Below are 25,848 nucleotides of genomic sequence, written 5' to 3'. Positions count from 1 at the left end.
TGCTGCTATCCTTTAACACAGTTCTTTGTGTTATGGTACCCCCCCAGCCACAACCATAAAATTTTGTTGCTACTTCTTAACTGCAATTTTGCTACTGTTAGGAATTGTAATGTAAATATCTGCTCTATGGCCACTCCAAAGATAGCAGACGGGTGGTTAATGGACCCAGACACTGCGACACAGGGGACTTCCCAAGAGGTCAGGCCCCAGGAACATGCAGGGCTCTCTAACCACTTCATGACACATCTAGAGACTCAGATAAACAGAAGTGTGAGGTGAGGGGACAAAGGCTAAGTGAACAACAGGGGCCTGAGAGTCACAAGGGCCTCTTCAGGATAATGCCCTGAAAAGATCAGGGCCACAGTGACCTCTAGCAGACCCCAAGTACCATCCCAACACTGCACAGAGGTGACACATCCTCAGGGCCAAGATAGCTGTGAACTGTTAAGATCCCAGTAGAAAAGAAGTATCAGAAAGAAGTTTCCAGCCAGGCAGTGGTGGGGAACGCCTTTAATTCCAGCACTTGGGCAGCAGAGGCAGGCGGATCTCTGTGAGTTTGAGGCCAGCCTGATCTAAAGAGCAAGTTGCAGGACAACCTGGGCTACACAGAAAAACCCTGTCTTAAAAAATCCTAAACAAATAACTGTCCAATTCCCAGAAGGCACAGGGCCTCCTGATGTCTCATTTCCTTTGCTCTGCATCTGTTGCTTCCCACGCCTTGGAAGCCCAGACCCACTCCTCCATCTTCTGGCCACAGAATACAGACATGCTTTGCAACACTGGATAGGAAATGGTCTCTTAGGGTGATGGGGTGAAGTCTGAGCAAACAGCCTCCGTTTAAGGGAGCCCCTCATGAAATGGGGGCCAGTATACTGGTAACGTTTCTTACTCGCCCCTCTGGGGTGCTCTCAGTCTTGGCCTGGGGAGTTTTGTGCATCCTTGGGGGGTGCAGCACACCTTTGGCATACTCCAGTGTCATCTGTCAGCAGATTTTGCAGGTGCCCCCACTCGAAAGAGCCACGTGATCCCTGTGCACACTGGTTCCTACTGCAGCCCTGGGCAGTGGTTCAGGGATGGCCTGCCTTCTTGAAAAAATGGATAACAGGGAGGACAGAGAGACAGGCGCCCACATCCTTCCCCTTGCCTACCAGGTAACTGAGGTGACGGATCACAAGAAACTGGGATTTTCCCAGGGGTCCTCATACCCAAGAAGGGAAAAGCTGAGGCCTGGTGCCAGCTGGAGGGGTCTGGCTGCACAGGAGCCGGAACTGATGGGTCAGTGATGGGCAGGACCACGCCTTGACCAGACCTGCCTAGCCATGCATAACTCTTGCCCTCTATTTAAACCTAAGTTGTGTGTCAGGAACCCAAAGGTGGGCTTGAGTCACTGTACCTCTGTGCAGTGGAAGTTTGGGTCTCTTTAAAAACTCAGTTATGTTAGGTAAATATGTTTTTGTTTTCATCCCAAGTGTGGGGTATGGGACTGCCTCAGTTTGTCCATGGCTGATAAAATGCCTTATGCGCGGTGGGTAACAGCTGGTAAGAGCCTCGTGGGCTCGGAGAGGTGAGCGGTCTTTGCCAGCTGGAGTTAGTGGAATTCTGAGGACTCTGGGAGGCTATAAATATGAGATCCCAGAGAGCGAGGGCTCTGAGGAGGCAGATGGGCGGAGAAAGAAGGCTGCTGGTTAGCTGGACTGCTGGCTATCCTGGGAACTGAGATTGGTAAGTCTAAAGAGGTCTTCGCCCCGTCCCTTCTAACCTTCTTTCTCTCCTACCTATGGCTGGGGCTTGGAAGGGAGGTAGAGGCTTAAGGAACCCCAAATAAAATAAAGGTTAAAAGCTAACACCTACACCTCTGTGTGCACACACATGCATGCATGTGTGGTGTGCGAATGTGCCTGTGTGCACATGCATGCATGTGTGCATGTTTGATGTGTGCACGTGTCTCTGTGCCTGCTTATGTGTGCGCGTGCGTGTGTAGGTGCTAGTTTTTCAAACGCTGCTCTATTTGGGGGTTCCTTAAAGCTTATGCCTCCCTTCCAGGCCCCAACCCCAGGCAGGGGAAAAGGCTGTAAAGAAAAGGGGACGTGGTCCTCTTTACCTCTTCCCGCTGGGTAGGGTTGTAGGATCCTTTCAGGGGCAATACCACTATCCGCCATCAGGAAATCCCGAAGTCCAGGGAACCCGCAGACAGCAGACAGCAAGCAGTCCTCCTCCTCCTCCTCCAAGCCACCGAGTCATCGTCTTTTGGGCTGTTGTATTTATACCCCTCCAATTCCTCAGAACTCAACTAACTCCAGCTGGCAAAGGCCACGATCCGCATGAGACAGTTAACAGGTGTGGACAAACCAAAACTGCCCACCTGGGATTAGAACAAAAACATTTTACATATTGTAAACCAAAATGTCCACAGCGTGCATGTATCTGTGTGTGTGTGTGCATGTGTGCACATGTGCCAGAGGGAGGCACGAGAAGTTTGCAGAGCAGCTTTTGGGCAGTCAGCTCCCTCCTTCCACCATGGGTTCTGAGGCTCACTCAGCCTGTCAGGCTGGTATGGCAAGCACTACCCACGCCGAGGCCCCTTGTTGGTCTACTCTGGACCTTGTCCCTCTGCTGTGGCCACACTGAGCCAGCCTGTCTCTGCTCGTCACTATTCTTTGCCTCCGCCTGTTGTGAGTGCCGTGGTCCGGGCTCCAGCATGTCAGGTTATGTCCTGACTCTAGGAATAGCCACAGTGGGAAGAGATGGAATAGGTTGGAGCCTGACGTGCTGGAGCCGGTCTCTACACACAGCTCCTCCCATCAGATCCAAGCCTGGGAAGGTGGACCGGGCTTCACTCTCCAGGCCTCAATGAATGGCAGAGGTGAGGTGCCATCTCAGGACCCCCAGCCTGCAGCCCCTGTTCAGATGTTCTGGGGCAGAGCCCTCCAGCCACAGCCAACAAGACAAGAGAAGCACATTTCCCTGACACTTTATTGTTTACAAAACAAACGGAGGGAGGGAATGACACAATCACTGTGCTCATGTCAGGGAAAGGAGGGCGTGTTCAGGGCTCCTCCATGAGGGTCCCAGGCCTCTCTCAGCCTCCTTCATTTCATCTCTTTCACTTCAGAATCACACAAACCCACACAGCTGACACACATCGAGGAGGTAAAGATGTCACCACAAGTTAGCAACAGCCTGCTGGGCAGAGGGGAGTCAGGCCCCAGTGGCAGTGGCCTCCTAACTTCCCATGGAAGGGGTCTGTGAGGGCCATCAGGGTCCTCTGCCCACAGCAGTACCTGTGTCCTGTCCTAAGGGTGTTGTAGGCAGAGGTGGCTGCTACCTACAGAACAGCCTCTGAGCCTGACTCTGCTGCCCTTGCTCTCTTGAACATGGACAGAAGGTGACAGCAAAGAGCAGTGAAGCTCCCCAGGAGAGGGCTGCTAACCACACACCAGGAGCCCATGAGAAACAGGGGCACTGGGACAGTCTGTAGTCAGGGGCAGGCCTGTTGGGACCAGAGCCCTCCCTCAGCTGCTGCTGAGAGTGGAAAGCATGGCAGCTTTGGGAAGCTGCTTGATGGCAGAAGCCAAGGATCCAGAGACCCTTTCTGTTAAAGCTAATGCCGCCATTATGGCTGTGGGGCTGTGATTCCCTCGCTGCTGGGAGATGTGGAAACTCCACCTTCGCTGTGTGATGGCTTGGTGACCCTGTTCTATAGGAAAAGAAACTGCTTTAATAAAAATAAATTAATAATTCAGACGCTAAAGGGCTGCACAGCCCCAGAATCCTCGGAGGGGAGACTGGAGTTACGAACAGTTCACAAATAATCCTGTGCTAGAGTGGCTTCAGCTGTGTGGGCAGGTGTGTCCTCAGGGGTAAGGCCCTCACCCTGCCATGTAAACATTTCCTGCAGTGCGGGGAATGCCAAGGTCACACAAAGGAGGTGGGGTACCTATCTGGCAGGCCCATCTCAAACTGCCTTGTGCCCCCAGGGTGAGAACAGGGCTTAACACACCTGGTTGCTTCAGAAATATGTACTGGCCAGAGAACTCATGGAAAGGCAAGCGAGGCCAGCAGAGGGCAGGCACGGCTTAACACACCTGGTTGCTTCAGAAATATGTACTGGCCAGAGAACTCATGGAAAGGCAAGCGAGGCCAGCAGAGGGCAGGCACAGCTTAACACACCTGGTTGCTTCAGAAATATGTACTGGCCAGAGAACTCATGGAAAGGCAAGCGAGGCCAGCAGAGGGCAGGCACGGCTGGATTCAGAAGACCAGGGGCTCGACAGGTACCTGCAGCATTGCACAAGCCCTACCACCAGGGGGCAGTACAGAGCGAGGCCTGGGTGGACTGAGGACCTGCTTGGATGTTCCCCGCACAGGGCCCTTGCCCTTGCTCCTGGCTTCAGGTCATCACACCCAAAGCTGTGTCATACGGCCTGGGACTCAGCTCCCCATTCTGAAAATCTTTAGCCAGGCATCCAGCTCTCAGTTAAAAAAAGAAAAAAGCAAACAAGTGAAAGTGCATTCCTGGTTTTATGAAACTGAGTCCTGGTAGCTCAGACCATCTGCCCTCACCCTGCTAGGCACGGGGCTTATTCTATTAGACGAATTCTATCCCTTCATACTTCACACTACCAATCCTGGTCTCTGGAAGCAGGAAGCGGCCATCCAGCGTGAAGGCCATGATGTAGGTGGCAACCCTGCCACTGTCCTCTTCGGACTTGAGAGCCACGATGATCTGGTCGTCAGTGTTAGGGATGAACTTGAAGGATGAGAAGCCGTGAGTGGGAACCAGCTCCCCTATGCGCCTCACAGAGATGTCCCTGAAGTCCTGGGCTGCGCTGAGCAGGAGGTTGCTGCCCTTGCGCTCATCGTCTCTCTCGCTGTAGCGCTCGTGGCTGGCCCGGCGTGGCAGGAAGAACCAGCGCTGCAGTGTGTCGCTCCAGCAGGCAGATTCATGAATGAGGTAGCCTGAGGTGGCAGCACAGACCCACAGTCACCACCTACCCTGCTAACCCACACAGCCCTTCCTCTCAAGGGTCTCGCCACCCCAGAGGCTACACTTTGGGGCCTCATTCACTCACAGTCCTCTAATCTGTAGCTGCTCTCAGTTACTTGGGACAACCATGCAGCCCATGCAGCCTAGCCAGACAGTACAGCATTCCTCCCCAGGCTGCCCTGTGTCCCCAGGCTGCCCTGTTATTTTGGTGCTAGTCACAGGGCACACAGAAGGTCAGAGTCAAAAGGGGGATCCTAAAGGCAGAGCAGCAGCCACGAAGCTGAGGGAAGCCCATTTCTCCCACTTCATCATGGCATAGTTCTCTGGGTCTCCCTGCTGACTTGGCCTCACATCTGACTCAGGCTTCTCCATTCAAAGGTCACATTCCTCAGAGCCCATGGGAGCAGCTTAGGCCCACCATCCCCTCCTCTGCTTAGGAGGGCTCTAGGCTAGGAACCCTTTTTGTAGATGAGGGGCCACTGTGGAGACCAGCAAGGGACAGAAACAAATGGCTCACTGGAAAGAGCCAATGATTACCATCAGCAGAACTGAGCAGGCTGTGAGAGCTCTGAACTTGGGAGTGTGAAGAGACAGGCCGCTTACCTGGTGGCCGGATCCCGGCCGCAGCTCTCAGAGCATCGTAGCTGGATACCCAGTTCTCGTGGTCCACGCTGCCCTTGTGGCCCACCACCTTCACCCACTCAGGGTTCTCGTTCATCACCTCCCCTGTGGTGGTGGTCCACTCCTTGCCCAGGCCACCCACATAGAGCTGCTCATCCTTCACAGCAAGCCACTCAGCTTTGAAGCCTGGGACAAGAGGGGTGAGCGTGAGACCTGGGCCCCTCTCCTGACAGCCTGCCTCCTGCCCGTGCTGTCAGCTGCTTGCAGAGTGGCGTGAACAGGCGCTGGGGCTCCATTGAGGCTGGCATGAGAGGCCTAGAAAGGAGCCCGGCAGAGCCCTGGGTCGAGTCCCAAAGCCCATGTGCTCTCTTTCTCTCTCCTCTCCTTCCAAGGAGCCCCACCGCCCGTTTACCAACTCGAAAAACACACCAGACCATCCGCAGATTTCCCAGCTCTCCACTCACCCTTCAGCAACCCCTATCCCAGTCTGTGTGTGATGTCAGCAGCCTCAGGAGCCTGGTGAGCTGCAGCAGTCCAAGCTCTCAAGTACTGTGGCAGTTCTTTGACACATGGGCCACGGCTGATACCTAACCACTGGACTACCCGTTTCCTGCCTCTTGCCTGCCAGGGTTGTAGACCACCATCATGTGAGTCTGTTCTTCCCTTAGCTGAGGGAGAAAGCAGGGTGACAGGGTCTTTCAGACCAGGCAGTGATTGTTCCCATCCTTGTCTTAGTTCAGAGCACTGACTCTGAAGCTGCCTTTAACTGACTGACTGTACCCAAGCCTCCTGCTGCACTGTTCCAGCACATTCATCTTCCTGACATTCCCAAACACATTGTCTCCAACATTCCTGCGAGCTCCTTAGCCCCTGGGGAGCTAGGGCCATGCCCACCTCTCCACTGAAAGAGGATGGCAGCTTCTGGCACATCCTACAGTAGCTCTGGAGGGACCAGCTTGGTTCCTGGTACCCCCCAGTGACCTCATGAGTCTTCTGAGCTGCCTCTATGAGAAGTTTCCCCATCTGCCAGTCTTCTGACCCTCCTGGATTTACAGTCACTGCTCAGCCCTGAGCACCCCATTAGCCTGCATTCTTCCCGTTCAGAAGGAAGAACTACCCACACAACACAATTTTATAACCCTGATCGTGATGGGCACGGAATGTGTGAGTGACACAGTCATGATACCTAGGTGGAGACACCCACTCCCTAGAGCTCAGCCTTGGACAAACACGAGAGACTTTATCACCAGGCTGGGCCGAGCAGAGAGCGCAGGGGATTAATGCAGCCCTTCCACTGCAGGGAGACTGTGGTGATCTTCGGCTTGCTCCGAGATCTGCTGAGGGCTCAGGCAGCTCTGTCCTGTGGAAGCACTCCCTCCCTCTCTGCTACACATGGGGCTAATACCGGATTCTATTCCCAGGAGTCATTGCTGCTCAGCACACAGACCCTTGAACTGTGTTCAGAGCAAGGCGGGGTAGCAGCAGTTGACCTGTGGTCCCAATAAACTGAGAATTGGGCCTGGGATCACAGTGAGCCACCTGGTGGGAGGAGCACCTCTGAAGACATGACAAGGACCAGAGTAGAGGAGGGGAAGGGAGGCAGTGCACACAGCCTTGGCTCATTCTGAAAAGGGCTCCCAGTGATCAGCTCAAACTTCTAGAAACAGCTCCATGTATTTGCGGTAAAACTCTGCTAAGGGCAGAGGTGAGTGGGTGGGAGGGTAGGGCAGAGCTGAATCAGTCGTCACCTTCTGCGTGTACAGGGCCTTTAACAGGCACGTGGGTTACTTTCTGTGATAGATCTGGACTGTCCCTTGATGGGATTCATGATCACTGAGGGAGTCTCCAGACGAGCCAACTAAGGCAGGAAACCTCACCCTATGTAGGTGGCACTGTCCACGGGCTGGGGCCTGGGCTGGGTGAGAAGGAGTAAGCTGCATACCAGCACTCACCTCTGCCTCCTGAGGGCAGCGGGAGCAGCTCCTCACACTGCTGTCGCCATGACCCCACCCTGGTGGACTATATCTCACACTGAGCCCTTACCCTTCTCCCCTTAAGTTACTCTCGTCAGTTTTGCCACAGCAGTAAGGAACATGACAGCCGATGGAAGCACAGCCCAAAGAGAGCTCCACTCACCCTTCTCCACGGTTCCGTCGCCATCGGAGAGGATCACCCAGGGTACTGCCTTGGTGCCCTCGATGTGGTAGATGACCCCTGTGCGGTCGTCCACGGAGTAGAGTCTCCCGTTGAAGACAATCAGCTCAGAGAGCTCCATGCCTCTGCCCTTTTCTGCCAGGTGGGACTCCAGGACTCCGTGGTCTTTATCCCACTCCACGGTCACCTTGTCCCCACTGTCCGACAGGGTCAGGTAGCCCTTCTTAAGGTAACTGAACCAAGTGTTTTCCTCCTGGGCCCTGGACCCCGTGTCCAAGTCAGCAATGACCGCGATTCGGTACCGAATCCCTCCCGGAGTCCTCTGTGGGGGTGACAGGGGGTAGGTGTCATTGTAGTGAGAGACACGCTCCTGGCTGCGCCTCCAGCTGTGTGCATTGTGGGTGGGGGTCCTTCCCAGGACTGGGGCCTGATGGTGGGAGTACAGCAGCCAGAGGAGGGCAGCACCCACAAAGGATGTCAGGATCACCCTCCAGCGGGGGCGGAAGCGAGGGTCCGAGGCCTTGGTCATGGATGCCAGCACAGGAAGGCCCCCTACACTGATCCGGAGGGAGTGCATAGGCTCATTCCATTCCCGGTGGTCACAGGGCTGGATGGGCATCAGACTGCACGCTGGGCAGGACCTACATCGGGGAAGGGAGAGCAGTGAGTGAGCTGTGGCGGGCGCTGCTTCTCCAGCCCCCAGTCACACAGACTGAAGACAGCACTCGTGGCAGCAGGGTCCCGGCTGCACCCCGGCCCCGGATGAAGTCAGCTATTCTTATTCAGCAGGGTGGCAAGTATTTCCAAGTACAAGCAGAGGGGTGTGCTAGTGAGGGCCAGGGCCTGCAAGCTGGCCCACTGCAACAGAGGAGCAGGTCTGAGCCTGACTCAGTCTCCCCCACCACCCTGCTCTCAGGTATGGCGACACTCACTGGTGCCCAGCCTCAGCGCCCCAACAGCGCCTCCCACGCAGCAGCCTGCGGCCACCAAGCCTTTACCTCCCGGGCAGACCCTGTAACGGCCCAGCACAAAGAGGCCGCACGGCAGTTCTTGGCGCTATCGCTTGGCACTTTTCTTTATTAGCACGGCAGGCGCAGGGACTGAGTCTTGCATGCTGCTCAACTTCTAACCTGGGGCAGGGTTCTGGTTCTAGACCCAAGCTGGGCTCTACACTGTGGCACAGCTACAGTCCCAGAACACTGAAGGAAGCTGGGAAGTCCACCTCCTCACCACTACCTGCCCTGCCTGCTCCTAGCAGACCATACCAGTGGCACAAAGCCTCCAAGCCAACGCTGGCTGTGGTGGAGAGGTGTGTGTCTCCAGACAGCTGCCCAGAAGGCACAGTCGCTACTCAGGCCCTCAGTCCTTCATCTGGATGTAATGAAGGCTGTTGCACACCGGCCACAGCCACTGCCTCCACAGATCAGAAGAATGGATGGACACAGCCCCTGTGTCCATGCTGCACACAGCCCCTGGGAAGGCTGGGGGCTCCTGTAGCTTTGGTCTGAGGGGTGCCCATGTGCTCCAATTACAAGCTTCTGGTGTCTGGTGGCTGCAGAGGGCTCTCTGCCCATGCTGTGGGCTGCTCACAGGCCACTGGTTCCTGGGTGTGCTCAGGTTTTAGTAGCCAACGTCAGGTCCAAGGGGAACAGTGGTTGCAGGACCTGCTGTTCACAGCAAAGGCAGAAGGCTCTGTGCCCTTATGGGGCTGCTGTGCTGTGATCACTTTGCAACACAGCCATCCTTTAGCAATGGCTGCAGAACTGGTTACCCCCAGGTGTCCCCACCCCATGTCTGTGGTGCCTCTTTGGGACCCACTCAGGCTCCGCCTCACACAGTCTTTCCTGTCACATGGCTTCAGGGGAACGGTACTGAGCCCTGCCAGGTGTCAACTGCTGCCATGCTCCAATTCCAACTTGCACCTTAGGCACTATTTCAAAATATAAGTCTGAGCTCCCCAACCTCAAGCCGATCAACCCAATCCTCCTCAGGAATGGCTGAGGCTGCCATGAACACCACAACCAAGTAAAAATTTCCACAGCAAACTGAAGAAAAAGTGCAGTTTTGGTGTGAATGTTATACTTCTGTCACACAGTAATAGCTCCCCATTTGGAAGCCTGTTCCATCCAAAACTGTCTGACTAACTACCCATCTGCACTACCACCCCTCACCCAAACCATGCCGACAGTCTGCCCCAGTCCTCTTGAGAGCCCTTTGCCACCTATCAGCCAGCACTACATGCCATGTGATCTTCATGGCTGCATGGTCCTCCCTGGTCCCTCCTGGTCCGTGATCACCATGAAGGTCCATATTTCCAGAGCAAGCCTCACACCATCCCCTCACCCAGGACGGCTGCCCTGCTCTGCACAGCTGCTTCTCTCACACCCCCAGGGGTCCTAGGAGACTCCTCCATCTGCTCGCCTTTTGTTGGGAGCTTCACCAACCCAGGGCTTCCTGCTCCACCTCTGGCACCCAGCTCAGAGCTAGTAGCCAAGGCAAAATGAGCACACATCTGTTGATGGACTGAGAGATCAACACACGGTGAGGTTCCGTTAGTCCTTCTGAAGTGCACACTCTAGACAAAGGCCCTGACGAACAAGCCACTCAGCTGCCAGACATGAGCAGCAGGCCCAACAGACGTGACTACAGTATAGAGCGCCACATACTATGACACGTCATCGTCCTTGGTCTTTGGAACCCTTCTGCTTGTTCCTGTTCAACAAACTGTACTCCTGTGAGCCACCACACCCTTACTGTTCTGCTCGTCACCAGCCCACCTGCACCAAGAGGCTCCTACAGCCGCCAAGGTGGGGTGCAGCCCATATGCCCACACCTCTGTTCAGGTAGAGGGACGCTATGGGCTATCCCAGGGGCTGACACTGGTTCCTGGGTCCCTCCCTTGGTTTGCAGACATCATGTCCACTTGTCTAGCTCATGTGTGCTCCTGGACTGGCCTCTCAGGGACACCGAGAACCTCCATGTCTGTGGAGGAGCAGGTCCCCTCACCTCTGCCCCAGCACCCCACTCTCCATCTCAAAAGCACTACACTTCCCTCCCTCTTGCAGCCATAGGCTCAGGTCTGCATGCCCAAGCTTTCTGTGGCTCTCAGGCTGCCCCTCCTAGAGCCGGGGAGTCCTCTCTGCTGGCCCACAGGCTGGCAGGCGCCGTGTTCTTTACTCTGTGTGTCCTTGTTGCCTACACACATCCCCTGACTGCAGGCCAGTGGGTATGAAGCAGCTTTTTGGCAGAACTCTCTGCTAGGGAAGGGCTTCCCAGGGCCCCAGACCATCCCAGGAGCAGACTGCATTCTTCTTTTCCCCCAAAGCCTTGGGCCTGGTCCTGTATCACCCAGACTTCAGACCTAATGCTCCAGAACTTCCGGGTCCAAACTGTTGCTCTGCCACTGACCAGTTAGAGACCTCAAACAAGGGCTTCCCTTTTGCAGGTCTTTCTTCCCACACCTGCTGACAGTTAAGCTGGATGTGGAGGGAGAGACGCCTGTTAGCCCTTCTTACTTGCAAGCTCTCCTTACTAGTCGCAGCTTCAAAGTGCCTGGCTTTGTGTTTCAGACCAGCCTCCACAAACCATGATTTCAGACAAGCGCAGCTCTGCCAATCCAGAGTCTATGTGTCCAGACAACACATGTGACCTTCTACCTGGGATGCACATCCCCTCTGACCACACAAGGCCATCTAGAACCCCCTCCAAGTGCCATGCCAGTCATGCTTTCTCTGTGCTGCCCCTCTGACCATGTGTCCTCATACAGCCAGTTATCCCTACTGTGGGAGGCTGCTACTGTCCCTGTGCAGGAACCTTCCATGCCAAGGCAGATTTTGTAGGAGCGATTAAGGGCCTCAGTGAGGAGGCTGTCCAGGTGGACCCAATCATAGACATTTCTTTTTTCATTTCAAGTCTGGGTCTGGCCTTTGCCTCAGCCTCCTGAGTGCTGAGCCTTTGCATGTGTTTTCTATAAAGGTCGGGAGGGGGGTGTTAAAGGAAAAAGGCTCGTGACCAGAGGCAGAAGTTGGGGTATTCATATGGCTCCAAGCCAAGGAATGCCTGAGAAGCTGGGAGGACAAAGATGAGTTCTCTCCAGAACCTTTAGAAAGAACTCTAGGACACCCTAATTTTGGCCCTGCTTTCTAATTTGGGCGCTGTAGCAATAACAATGGGACCAAGTACTCTGGGTCAATGACTCTCTAGACCTGTGAGGATGCAGGCCACCTCAGGCCACTGTATATGTTACTCTCCATAGCACCGTAGGAACAAAGACCCTCTGACAGTGGCCCAAGGACCACCAGATCCAGGGCAACCCATACCTCATGGGAAGGGATTGGCCAAGAAGACTCTCCACGAGCAAAAGGAGGGCAGGAACCTCTGGGGCTCAGGCATTTTTGGTTAAAGGATGGAAGGTACTACTATTTCCACAATAGCAGGTTTCTACCAACTTCTGTCTGTCTTCCAGAAACCTGTGAACACCTCCATCAAAGGCCCTTCTACTGGTCTTCCTCTTTTCTTCCTAGGAAGAGAACTCCAAGTCAACTGCCTTCTCATTGGTGTCCTCCAACACCAGCTGCTTAGTACCTAAGACTGACTTGTGTCTTGTGGTTGTAGCTGTTGTCAAGGACACAAGACAGGAGGCCTTGGTAGCAAGGGACAAGATGGACAACAGTCCCAGAAAAGGACAGGTGTGGGCTTGCCTCCTCCCAGCCCCACATAGGAACCCTGAGGCCATTATGGGATCTGCATGATTGTGACAAGTTTGTCTACCTGGCCTGAGGCATGGCCTGTTCCAACCCAAGAGCTGTAGAGTCACAATTCCTTCCAGGCCAGCTAAGGGCACTGGCCCATGGCCTGCAGACCGGCTCAGAGGCACCCTGCTGCCACTCTTCTTCCTGACCCATCCCCCCTCCAGTGTGACACAGCTGGAAAGTAGTTATCATCCAAAAGGTACAAGGTCCCCTTTCCTCCCCAATCCTCCTGTGCAGTGGGTGTTGAAGAGTTAATTATCCTCAGGCATAAAACTGCAAGGCCATCCATAACTCACTTCCTTATTAGACACACAAATCTGTCTTTCCAACCCAAAGGACATTTCTAGACAATGAAAGGAATAAGCAACAAGCCAAAAAGTAAATGTTTTTTTTCCTGTGTACCCAGGAGCTGCCACGGCTGCTGGCCAAACTGTTAGGAAGAGGATGGGCAGAGAGCACCTACCTCCATGGGCATCCTTGGGTCTATACAGCACCCTGCAGAACGACAGCCAACGTGGCCTGTCTCCTTCTTGCTTTCTTCACGAATGCTCTGTGTGTGTGTGTGTGTGTGTGACTGTGTGTCCCGTGACAGGTAGCAACTCAAACAGGTTCAAGGCAGTTGCCAAAACTGACTCCTCCCCTTCAGGACAAGGAAGGGCAGTTCTTAGTGCTACTTTCTGGCCACCACTCCTAACACCTGCAGAAAAGGGCTCCCCCAACTCCTTCCACACCAGAGTGGACAGGCCTCACACATCTGCTCTGTTCGGTTTGACGCTCACTCTCTTACCACATGGAACAGCACAAAGCCCCTAACCAGCACAGACTGGGCAAGGAAGAGACAGCCAGCCAGGGCCTTTGACGGCAGGTCCTGAGAAGCACACACCTGTGTGCTGCCACGGGTAAGGCACCTGGACATGGAAGCTGGCTCCTGCTTTCGTGCTTTACCAAGCTCAGCACTGTACCTAAGAATTCCTTTCTTAACTTAGACAAGGTGGACAGCCCAGGGAAAGGAGGAAGAAAGCAAATGTTTGCGCTAGGGACTATGGAGGCCACTCCTCTTCGCTCTCAGATCCTTCTCAAAGGCCAAGTGTGGCTCCGGGATCTCTGACATCTGCACCCCCCTCCGTGTTAAACATACAAAGGCAGTAACAATTCTCTCCTGAGTCAACTTCTGTACTGCTGGGGGCAGCTGAGTTTTTTCAGCCTGTTTTTTAGTCAGCTACTCAGTAGGAGTGCACTGGTTTCGCTGGGGCTGTAACTAATTAGTGCAGACATGAGAGCTGAAACATCACACACTATTATTTTATTTCCTAGCTCTGCAGAAGTTTGGCTTGGCCTCACTGGGCTACGCCCAAAGGCTAGGCTCTTGGGGATGATCCAGTCCCTGGCCTTTGCCAGCATCCGTAAGCTGAGCTCAGCCCCTGCCTGTAGCCCCTTCTTCCCCCGCAGAGCCAGCAATGCTGATACCCACAGGTGGCGCTCTGCAGTCTTTCCCTCTTGCTCTTCTGCTCCCTCTTCTAGCTTTGAGGGCCCCAAGATCAAATTCCTCCCGGGTAAGCCTCCCTGTTTTCAGGTGGGATCTTCTCAGCCTCAATTCCCTTTCCATGCAAGGCAGCACAGTCAGGGGCTAGGGGGTGAGGCGGACATGGCCATTTTGAGGCTCACTACTCTTCATTTTGAGGGACTTTTCCAGGCCCCGCCTGGTGGAAAGGCTTTAGAACACTCCCCAGTTTTCAACCGTGGCATCACACACTGCTGCATCTGCTTAGCCTGTGTCCCCAGTGGCCCGGGAGGAACTTAGCAAAGGAGCTGCCCTCCAGGTAAAAGTGACACCCCAACCCTGGATGCCAGCATGCCTGAAAATACAGGGGTTTGACAATCCCAGTCCAACTCAGATAGGCACTCACTCCCAGAGTGCACAGCTGCACCGAGGTACCATCTGCACTGTCCTGGAGCTCCCCTTGGTGCTGGCTCCTGGGACAATGACAAGACCCTCAGAACCATTCTGATGGGTCCCACCTCACGCTCACCTGTACCTCACTGCTCACAGTTGCTCACTCTCAATGCACCAGAGCTGGTTGAGCTTCTAGCTAATTTCCTGTGGCCCTGTCCACACTGGACACAGTTGAAGCACTTCATGGCTGTGCTTACTAAAGACAGACAGGGGGAATCAAGACAAGGGTCCATCAACAGGAACTCTAAGGCCTTTCCATGCAGACTTCTCTAGGATTTTTTCCCAGCCTATCTGTCTTGTATTGATTTAAAGGAAAGTCAACATAAAAAGTCTCTGAAGTCAGTATACAGGGTTTTCATTCCTTCGATGTTGGCATTTGAGACAAGCTGTCCAGAAAGTCTCACACTCATTGGTTTCTAATAGAGACCCTGGTGCTACTCTACGGAGAGGAAGGGAGTGTGGACAACTGCACCACTGTTCTCAAAGAGCACACGCTAATGCACTGGGACACCGTGAAGACAGCCACACAGCAAAGAATGCTGAGACACAGGTGACAGGGTCACATGAGTCTGTGGGAGCTACGTGGGCACACATGCCACATTCAGGTGGAGGGTGAAAATGCGACGCCTGCCTCCACCACTCTCTAGACCTTTCCTCCTGTCCTCTGCTCGGCAGGCACAGTAAATGGCCTGCGCTGTTGGACAGGCTGGTGAAAATGGTCTCAAGTACCGACAGCTTAAATCAATGCCTCCATAGAGCTGCTGCAGGCCGGTGGAAGTAAGGCTGCAACTGTACTGGGAAGGACACTTAGCTACGTAGGATATTTTAAGTGGTAATGGGAATGAGGGACAATATGGCCACATTATGTGGTCCACTCAATTGCAAGAAACATTGATCTTTTGAGAACAGGTCAAATGGAACAAAGAAAGCAAGGAAATTCCCAGAATTCTGTCCCTAGCCAAACAAAGATGCTCCAGGCCTCACGTGACACAAATCCCTTGTCTTATCCAGAAGGAATTAGGCTACACTCACAGGTCCCAACAGGACTGCTAGGCTGAGGTCTGAGGGACAGCTGGAAGAAGGGTCTGTGGGCCAGTCCAGAAGGACATTCCTCAGTCGAGCCCCACAGACAGGCAGGGAGGAGCTATCAACGCACCTCCTGCAGCGTATGCTCCCTTGTAAGTGCTGGCCAGCCAGGTCCCATGGACACCATGAGAGCAGGTTCCCAGGTCTACGCTCCAGGCTGGTTACTGAGGTGCTCCTGAGTGACTGCTTGGGGTTGCTGGAGGTGGATGTGTGTCCTGGGTACTAAGGGAAGGAAGGGCTGTTAGGTGGAAGAAGCTACCACACCAACTAGCAAGGATGGACCAGGGGATTCCAGTCTTGAGGCTGGGAGAACCTAGCCGAGATTGGGGTCATATGTGCCGGAAGGGAATAAAGGGGTGTGCGCAGAAGGGGCAGGGAATGTGGATAGTTGGGAAGAAAAAAAATGATAGACCCTGCACTGTGCTGCCCAGGGGAAGGTCCAATCTCGATGAAAGCAAGAGCCAGGTGGGTAGTTACAGGTCGGGATGGGGTGGACAGGTGGGTCTGTTACAGGTGTGGTCAAGTGCCAGACTGGAGAGGCCCTGCCCAGGCCTGGTACGGAGGGAACGGGGTGTCGCCAGGGGCGCTTGGAGCATGTCAGTCAGTCAAAAGAGGAAGAAGTCTCACACTACTCCTCAGGGGTATAGTATTGCACGCTCAGAGGGGGGAGGTTTCCCACACTAGCCAAAGGGGGTAAGATGTCTGTCCAGCACCGGTCACAGGCTAGCTGCGGAGGGAACCTGAGGTGCCTGAGACCAGGCCGGACGGGTGCGGGCGGCGACAGGCCCCAGAACACGGCGAGGGAGGGCACCCGGCCGCGGGCGCGCCGTCACTCACCCAGCTGAGAGCCTGGCTCCGGAGCCCGCGGGCTGCCGCCTACCTGCGTAGGGCCGGACAGAGCAGGCGGCCACTTCCGCCCCGCCGCGCGCTCCCGGCAGCCTCTGCTCCGCGCCTGCGCTCCACTCTGGCCGCGCGCTCCCGGCAGCCTCTGCTCTGTCCCCGCGTCCCACTCCGTGGCGCCCGGCCTAGAGCCACGTCTTCCCGGCAGCCTTTGCTCTATGTGTTTTGTCTCGTCCCCCGAGTCTCTGCTCTGCGTCTGCGGGCCGAATTTGGGGCTGCTGGGAGTCGTAGTTTTTCGCTGGGGCCCGCAGTTGAGACCCGGAAATCGGCTGCTGGAGGTGGCTGTCATTCACCACCAGAAGCTCCAGGGTTCTTTCCCTGGTCCTCCCGGCTTTCGTCTCACGAAGTTCAGAACTTCGGACCCTCTCTGCCGTCTTAGTTCTCAGCCCCTCTTCTGAGCTCTTTCAGCCGGCCAAAGCACATTGCTGTCCAGTTTCCACAACCAGGACCGGGATCTGCGCGGGATGAGGAGGGCGGTGTGTCCTCGCCGCCGACTGCAGTCAACAACCCTTAACAACGAAGGAGCCCGATTCCTCTTTTCCCGGGCCCCTGCCTAACCCTGAGCTCTTGTGCTGTGTGATCAGGCATCCTGGTACCCGTTCAGTCCCAGACAGTGGTAGCATAGCAGGACTCTTTAAGAAAGGCCCTCATCACCCAGAGAACGTTAACTCTGCCTCCAGCACGTCAGGCTTATCTCGGGGTCTCCCAAAAGCCTTCTGGGAAGTAACCGATGCACGAGGGGGACGAATTCAAAATATACAAACCGCACGCAGTGGAAAAACAGCCATTTCTTACACCCTTGCCTGTCTAGCAGCCACGATTATTGCTAGATTCTTGTGATTTCTCTAAGAGATGTCCTATGGGACACAAGTAACGGTAGAACATATACTAAATTACTTGTTAAAACGGAAACTTGCTGGGTTCCCTCCTCTGTGCTTGGGATGGGGGCCAGATCTTTCTGAATTCGCTGATGTTTCCTGTCAGACCAAACCGAGTCCCAATCACACCCTTTATCAGTGATTTTTCCACGCAGGGAATAACAGATTACTCTCAATATTTTTAAAGCACCCCGGGTACTCCCTCCCATTCCCAGCTCCTCTCCTTACACCCCCACAAAAGCACATGTAGGGATGGTCCAGAATAGCGTGCTCATCATTTCTTGCCTTCCTCTGCAGTCTTAGCACATGGCTGTGTGGCTCTAAATAATGCGTTTCTTAGTTCTGCCTGGTTTAACCTTTATAAGATGAAATAAAACTTTGAGGTAGATGGCAGTCAGCGTTCCACGGCAGTTTAATTTTGTCAGTTTAGTGGCACCAAAAGTTCTCTCCTTGCCTGATTACACATGCACACGGCTACACACACACATTAATAAATCTTTTGTTTTGATTGAAACAGGGTTTTATTGTGTAGCCCAGGCTGGTTGCAAAACTGCAATGATCGTTCTTCCTCAGCTTCCTGAGTGAGATTACAGGTGTGAGTCCTGAGATATCTGGTGCTTACACACACACACACACACACACACGCACGCACACACACACACACGCACGCACACACACACACAGAGGGGGCGGAGAGCATTTGTGGTGTGTGTGTTTATATATTCACAGGTGCACGTGTGTGTGCATTCCCCCAAGAGGCCAGGAGACAACCTCTGGCACCAGCCATCTTGTTATCTTGTTTCTGGATGGCCTGGCTACCTAGGAAGCCTCAGGACTCAAGTGTTTCTGTCTCTCTTGTATTGGGGTTCTATCACCACACTCATCTCTTTTGTAACATGATCTCTGGGGGTTGAATTCATATCTCCGTGCTTGCAAGGCTGGCACTTTGCCAGCTGATTTATCCTCTCTGCCCTGTTATATCTTTTAGACCATTCACAATTCTTTTGTGGCTACGGTAATATCTCTTTAAGAAGGAATCTGTTTCACTCTCATTGCTTTTGTGCAATACTGATTTTTTCTGAATGATTTTTCCATAGATATACAGCTCTTTTTGGGGATATTAGGTTGCACTGGTAGACTCTTCTGGTCTGCTTCAGCAGTTCTTCATCATCATCTCTTTAAGCCTTCATAATTGTACCACACAGCCCTGCAACTACCCAGCAACTGGCCCTTAGGGATACTGCATAGAATTGCCTTGAACCTGTAGACTAGGAGACCATTGAGGTTTTTATTATATATACTCTTCTACCCAAGACCATAAGGAAGCTATTTTATTCCACCCTAAAATTTCTTCTGGAATACCTGTAATTTCATATTTCAACAATGCTTTAGGGAGTAGCCTTGTGTTATTAGAGAAGAGCTATAAAATGTATCTAGGATAAATTCATGGAAGAAAAACTGCTGGCCCAGAGGATGTGTTCATGCAGGAGTGAGTGCATATTCTCCAGAGCAGCTGGACTAAGGATGGTCCTGGAGGTCAGCAGTGGCTCCATGCTCAACCACAACCAGGTGTGGTTTGAGTTTCATTCTTCTTTGCATCACCAGAGACTTCAATCATAGCCTCCGTACGGTCAGGAAGTCAGAAAGGTATGCTGACTCTACTCACCCCCATAAGGTAGCCACACTCCAGGAACAAAATGCAGGTAACAAGAGAATAGCATGGCAAATTCGCTAGATCTCAGTTTAAGACACGAGAGAACCTTCAGAGATGAAGATCCTAAAACCCAGGGAACCCAGGAAAGACTTTTTTTTTTTTTTTTTTGAAACATACAGCCCGGGCTATCCTCAAACTAGCTATCTATCTGAGGATGACCCAGAACTTCTGATACTCCAGCCTCTGCCTCCCAGGTCTCTGGGATTACAGGTGTGCACCTGTCACACCAGGTCTATGTGGTACTAAGGAGGGAACCCAGGACTCCGTGCCTTGCTTCATGCCTGCTCAGCAAACACTACCAGCTGAGCTCCAGCCTGGGATATTCGTGCTTGTTCTTGAAGGGGAACTTCCTATATAAAAGTGATTGGACAAAGGGGTAGGATCTAATCGGCACAGGCTGGGTGGGAGGACCTAGCAGCAATGTTTGCTCAGTGCTTCCTTGACCTCTCACTGCAACACTACTTCCGCCAGGCGTGGAGCGAAACTCCTTCTGAGATGAAGTTCATGTGACCTATCACCAAACAAGATAGGTCAGAAAACTTTTAAAAATATATAAACTTTCTTTTTTAAAATTGATCTTATTTTGCATACGATTGTTTTGCCTGCCTGTGTGTGTGTGTGTGTGTGTGTGTGTGTGTGTGTGTGTGTGTTCACCATGTGCTTGCCTGGTGCTAATGGGAGTCAGGAGAGGGAGTAGGATCCCATGGACTGGAGCTACAGATGATTGTGAGTCTCCATGTGGGTGCTGGGCATCAAACCAGGGTCCTCTGCAAGATTAGCAGATGCTCTTAACCCCTGAGCCATCTTTCCAGTCCTACAGGTAAAAAAGAAACTTTTAAAAAGAATGTTTCATTGTGTCTCCTGACAATCTCAGGCTGTATATATGTATACAGCCCATCTTGACACACCTGCTTCCAGCTCCGTCTCCGCTCAGTGCTGCCTGCTGGGAGGTTGGCTGGTCTTCCTGGCTTGGTGCTGTGGGTAAGCATAGCTGCTGTGGGTTCCTAACTGCCACAGCTGTGTGGTATCCAGGAGATGGCATGTTACAGCACTCTTCGTGTCTTCCAGCTTTTACATTTTCCCGCCTCTTCCTCCATGATGTTCCCTGAGATTGTGAGGAGTGGTGGCTGGCTGGTTGGCTGGATGCCCCATTTAGGACTGAGCACCCAACAGTCGCTTATCCTCCATACTTTATGGGTCAGAGAACTTCTTCAGCAGCCACATGGAGAGGGGGAGAGGCTTAAGGGGCATTCCTGGGTGTTGTGGCTTTATTTCTGGGAGAGAGGTTCTACTTTCTATGAGAAGAGAGGAGTAGAGACAGGAGGGCTGATGGAGGTTGAGAGAGGTTTTGCTCCCGAGAGCCACTCCACCGCACCTCATTCAGTTCAAAGGACTCCACACCATGTCTTGAGGGACCATGCTCTGTGCCCTGGCATCTCTGCCACAGTTGGGAGGAAGTGAAGAAAGGACAGACACATAGACAACACAAACAGAAAAGCTGGTGTCAGCTGGGCTGCATGCATCAACCCCCAACCTCAGTACAGTACAGCACAGGGAGAGGAGTTAGCCAGTCCTGCTTGGCCTACAGGGAGGGCTCTGGAGGCCAGAAGTCTTAGGCTGTAAACACGCAGCAGGAAGAAGCTGTGGTTGCCAGTTTCTGTACACACTGGTCAGTCGCTTGTGCTTGGACCCCAGGATAAGCCTGAGCATTGGGGTCCTTAACACAGCCATGCTCATGTCAACAATGCAAGTCGCTCAGGCCTTCCCTCACTCAGGGATTCCGCTGCCCTATACACCTCCTTTCAGAACGTTTTTGTTCCTGTGGCTCTGTATAAACAGTTGTTCACAACTGGGCACCATGGCGCACGTCTGTAATCCGAGCACTCTGGGAGGTAGAGGCAGGTGGATATCTGTGAGTTTGAGGCCACCTTGGTCTGTAAGGTAAGTCCAGGACAGCCTTATCCTTGGCTAAGGATACACAGAGAAACCCTGTCTTGGGGAAAAAAAAAAAAAAAAAGTCCTTCCTTCCCACCATCCCTTTCAGTCTTTCAGAGCTCTTAGTTAAGTGCTTAGGACTGTGCCTTCCACCAGGGGGCGATCTCACTTTATCAGGTGAAATCCTGTATCAGGTTCGTTCTGTGCCTCTCTGTTGGTAGCTGGAAACCTGTATTACCAAAACAGAGGAAGCCAGCAGAGATGGAGAAACCGAGGCACAGGGAGGTTAAAGGCTGGATGAAAGTCAGAAGGCAGGCTGACCTTGGAGAGGGGCAGCCCTCACACTTCTTTTCTTCCAGCTGTGGGGTCCTGTGCAAGCCATTAACCTGGCCTGCCCATGCAGCTGCCAGTCCTGAGCTCCACCTGCCTGAGCTTCCCAGAACACAGGCGGCGCCGGGCTGGAGCCATGAGCGCAGGCCAGTGGCCAGTACTGGGTCTGGATGCCAGGTTTCCTTTCCCATTTCAGCAACTTCTGTGGATCTCTGAGAGGCTCCCCCGCCCCCATCTTGGCAGTGGAACACCAGCAATGGGAGCCTGCCCGTCGCCCTACCCTTCGGAATGGAATTCAAAAGTTTGCAAAACCAGCCTTTGCCTGTGGGGCAGCTGGGCAGACGGGGCCCAGAATAGCTGGGTTGGCAGGATGTTAGGGCCCCAGTGGGAGAAGTCATGGAGCTGCTAATGACACGCTGTGTTTATCAGAGCCCAATATCGCCCGACTGCAGCCGGCTTCGAAGCCCATTCCAACAGTCAGAAAACAGCAGCAGGGACGACAAGTCCCAGGAGGAGGAAAGAATTGCCAAACAGGGGCTGGGGAGATGTTTCAGCAGGGGAAAGCAGAGCCTCTGTTGGACAAGCATGGGGACTGAGTTCTTAAAGGTAATCAGATGAAAAGCGAGCAGCATGCTCCTCTGGCCTCTGACTCTTTGGTCTTTCTCTCTCTCTCTGACACAAACCAAAACAGATACACCACATACACACTCGCATACATATATGCAAAAATAAACAAGTAAATATAGCACCACAATATATCGGAGAACAGAGTGTACCCTTCATGGTAGGCCACAGGGGTTGCTCCACTGGCTGCTGTGTTCTCCCAGGAGCTGCCCTGGTCTGAGGAAAGAGAGCCACTTGGGAATATGGAGGAAGCCTTTGATGTTTGGCCCAGGCCCCCTGGCGTAGGTGCAACAGCTAGGGAATTCAGGGCGGACATAGCACCGAACTTGACAGGAAGATCCTGGAGGGGTGCTTGCTTTTGACGTCTGTTGCATGTACTCAGGCTGATGGCCTCTGATCCAGGCTCTGCACCATCTTGGACTTCATGTATTATGTTGTTGTTGCGCCTCATGACCCTTGCCTTAGCCCAGAGGGAAGGCTTTGGCTCTTTGGGAAACACTCAGATTCTGGTTGCTTGCTTTGCTTGTGGCAGGGATGGAGGGAAACCAGGAAATCTGCAGTTTCCCTGTCTTGCTATATTTCCTGTCTTTCTCACAGTTTCAAAGCAGAAATGAAGTTGATGACAAAGGGCTTTAGGAGTCTGGCAAGCTGTCCAGCTCATTGACACATTTTATTTCTTCTGTTACACTGGTGTGTGTTGGCCTTGTGAATCCCCTTTGCCTGTCTGCCTATTAGATTGGTTTGTGGGTTATGTTGACACCCCTTCAGACACACTCCATCTCTAGTCCCATTCCTCAGAATTTCCCATGCCTCAGAGCCTTCTGACTCTCAGGAATCCTGGGAAGCCCTAGGATGCCTTTGCTGTGTTTAGTACCATGGTGCTCCTCTTCCAGTTTCTACCTCAAAGAAAATGAATAAGCCCCTTTCAAATCTCTTGGGAGGCGTGGGGGCTCAGCCTAAGAGCCTTGCAGGAGAGAGGTTATACTTACAATACTGGTATTTACAGACATTCCAGCATTTTCTGCCCGCTTCAACGTTTTTTATCAATCACGTGAGAAACTTTAGGGTCATGGTTGCTTATCCAAAATTCCTGAAATACGCCAGGCACGGTAGTGTACATATCTAGCCCCAGCAACTGGAAGGCTGAGACAGGAGGATTGCTGCTAGCCCGGGTTGCTGAGTGAGGCTCTGTGTTGGGGGTTGGTCTGGTGCTCTGTGTATTCAGATGCTGAATTCTGGGTCCTGGGATCTGGTTTCAGTCTGGATGAGGGCATTGTCATATACAATGATCAATGTTGTGTAAACTTTGCTCCCCAGTTATCTTAGATTGGTTAATTTAAAAAAAAAAAAAAGCTGGACAGCCTGTAGCTGGACAGAAAAGAGAGAAGACAGGTTAGCAGAGCTTCCGTTCATGGTCTTGGAGTTTTAGGTAGGGACACACACACACACACACACACACACAGAGAGAGAGAGAGAGAGAGAGAGAGAGAGAGAGAGTAGGTGGTGTGAAACAGTGACCTCAAGAAGGACTGATATGGCAAGTAATCAGGGCACATGGGAAATAGCAAGACTAGCATAGAGGATTGGCATAATTGGGTATCTGCCCAGTTATGGTGTTTAAAGCTCATTAACAACCTGTAAGTCTCTGTCTCATTTATTTGGGAGCTAGAGCAGGAGATTAGAAAAGTCTCCCCAAAATATAAAATACTGTTTTAGCTCTACCTTGAAAGAAAGCCCAGAACAAGAATGGGGAGATGGCTTAATTCTTAAAGTGCTTTCCTTGAAAGCACCAGGACCCAAGTTCCATCCAGAATTCATGTTTAAAAAACTGTGGTAGCAAGTTTATAAGCCAGGTGCTGGGAAGGTGGACACAGGCAGAGACTTAGGACTTGCTGGCCAGCCTTGCTCGTATTACAGGTCCCGGAATAGAGACGCTGTGGACCAAGATCGAAGGTTTTCCTCTGACCTCCACACCCATGCTTCCACCCATGTACATGCACTGACACACATGTCCACCCCCACACAACTAGAGAGAATAAATGACTTAGAGTAAATAAGTTAGTTTAGTTACAAGTCAGTGTGGACTACATAGCAAAACAAACAAAAGAACAAAACAAGGCAGGTGCCTGCTGCCCAGCCTGATGACCTGATTTTGGTCCCTGGGACCCACATGGTGGAAGAAGAGAACCAATTCCTGCAAGTTTTCCTCTGACCCTCCACATGTCCAGTGTGATATGTGTATGTGTGCGCACACACAGACGCATACACACACACACACAAAAGCAATTCTGTTGGTTGGTTTGTTTACTTATTTATGAGACAGCACTTCACTTTGTATCTCTGGCTGGCCTGAAACTTGCTATGTAGACCAGTCTGGCCTCAAATTCACAGGGTTCCACCAACCTCAGCCTCTCAAGAGCTGGAGTTAAAGGCATGTGCCACCATACCCGCGAATACATGTAATTCAAACAACAACAACAAAAAACAATAAATCAAAAACAAACTAACCAACCCCACCCAAACCTCCCAAATACAAAAAAGATCTGAAATCTTGGTCTCTCCTAAGTTTGACATAAACTTGTACAATGTGACTTGCACTGTCTTGCAACCTGGTGGCTTTCACTTATTGCCCTGAAGACCAGTCAATTACTCAGGGCTGCTCCAAAGCCCCTGGGTTAGCTGCTCTCTGGGATGTTTCCGTCTTGCTCTGAGTACATCTGGCCCAGCTGACTCCAGATCAGAGATACAGAACCCATCTTTGCTTTACCCGTAAGGAACCAAGCCTGTGTGGTCGGCTACCATTCCCAGCTTCGCTGAGGGAAGACGTCCGGGATGTGAAACCTCCCACCAGAACGAGCCAGCTGCACAGCGTTGCCCATCATCTGGTGCGTAGCTAAGACTTCCTACATGCATCCCTCCTGAGACTTCTAAGACTCTCTGTTGTCCCCGCAGCGGCCCAGTAGGGGTGAAGTGACCTTTCTGCTTCTGCTTAGCTGCTCTCCCTAACATCTCTATTGCAAAGGATGTAGGGGACAGAGTGACAGGGGACAGAATGGGTCCACGTGCTGGGTGGGAAGTTTCCCGTCACTTACAGGAATGAGGAGAATCTTATCCTTGTGTTTTCCTATATGGATAACCAAGAATGCGATTTTGCTCAGCCTTAGATACGTGCCAAGGAACAGGAACTATCCCCAGGGATGCTAGGCCAGGGCAGGTCACATCTCTGGCCGGAACACATCTACTTATTCTCGACAAGTGTCCTTAAATGCTCCCCTTGGTGCCAGAGGGGACATCTCTGCTTTTCGTGGGGTTGGCACTTGGATTTGGAATTTCTGGAGAAGCCTGTGGGAATTCACATTCTGGGATCTGCCCTCTGCTGACCTATGCCCAGCCTTGGGAGGAGATGATGCGGGCTTGCACCTCCTCCCTTCCTGCTTTGATTTTGTTGGCTCTTCTTCATGCTGGCACAGCAAAGAATAGCAAAGTGCAGCCTGTTTGTTTTGCTTGGGATATCCCAGACCAGCATCCCTAATTTTACATCTCCTGCCTAGAGAGAGAAGGGAGGAAGGGAGGGGTGGGAGGAAGGCATGGGGAAAGAAGAGAGAGGGAGAGACAGAGAGACAGGGGTAGGGGCAGGGGCAGGCTCTCAGAGCCTGATGTCACCAGGGCAGTTTTATTTCTCAGTCCAGATCCTCTCTCTTCTAGAGTTGTGATAAGATTACAGAGCAAGCCTTCTGACTCAGTATTTGGATGTCGAAAGGAGGGACTGTCCGGAGGAGCCTGGGGCACAATCCCCACAGGGACAGATTTGCCGGGGCATGTGTGTGAGATTAAGGAATGTCCAGAGCAGAGCTGCCTAGCAGAGGCTGAACAAGCGCCTGGCCCAGCACTCCAGGGCTTCCCTGGAGGACCTG

At 52.7% G+C, this 25,848-nt stretch overlaps 1 protein-coding gene across 4 annotated transcripts; it reads right to left on the bottom strand.

Moving 5' to 3' along the window:
- Positions 1–2,955: 2,955 nt before the first annotated feature.
- On the bottom strand, positions 2,956–16,585 carry Cant1 (calcium activated nucleotidase 1). 4 transcript variants are annotated; one of them, XM_060386305.1, is made up of 5 exons: positions 16,391–16,526; positions 15,624–15,775; positions 7,745–8,403; positions 5,591–5,794; positions 2,956–4,959 (listed from the first exon to the last, which is right to left on the bottom strand). In XM_060386305.1, exons 3-5 carry the CDS (start codon positions 8,379–8,381, stop codon positions 4,589–4,591), a joined length of 1,212 nt encoding a protein of 403 aa, XP_060242288.1. In that variant the 5' UTR covers positions 8,382–8,403; positions 15,624–15,775; positions 16,391–16,526; the 3' UTR covers positions 2,956–4,588. The 4 variants fall into 4 exon arrangements, with proteins under 4 accessions (XP_060242288.1, XP_021495602.1, XP_021495594.1 ...); XM_021639927.2 differs by lacking the exon at positions 15,624–15,775 and having other exon boundaries at positions 16,434–16,585; XM_021639919.2 differs by lacking the exon at positions 15,624–15,775 and having other exon boundaries at positions 16,391–16,546.
- Positions 16,586–25,848: the final 9,263 nt, after the last annotated feature.

This window comes from Meriones unguiculatus, chromosome 7 (genome assembly GCF_030254825.1).
Source record: "Meriones unguiculatus strain TT.TT164.6M chromosome 7, Bangor_MerUng_6.1, whole genome shotgun sequence".
NCBI classification, from domain to species: Eukaryota; Metazoa; Chordata; class Mammalia; order Rodentia; family Muridae; genus Meriones; species Meriones unguiculatus.
This window is presented reverse-complemented; position numbering and strand designations above follow the sequence as displayed.

Coding starts and splice junctions, on each gene's coding strand:
- Cant1 (XM_021639927.2), bottom strand. CDS start 8,381: ATGCCCATCCAGCCCTGTGACCACCGGGAATGGAATGAGCCTATGCAC. Junction 5,795..7,744: donor CGACGGAACCGTGGAGAAGG/GTGAGTGGAGCT, acceptor CTCTTGTCCCAG/GCTTCAAAGCTGAGTGGCTT. Junction 4,960..5,590: donor GGCCGGGATCCGGCCACCAG/GTAAGCGGCCTG, acceptor CTGCCACCTCAG/GCTACCTCATTCATGAATCT.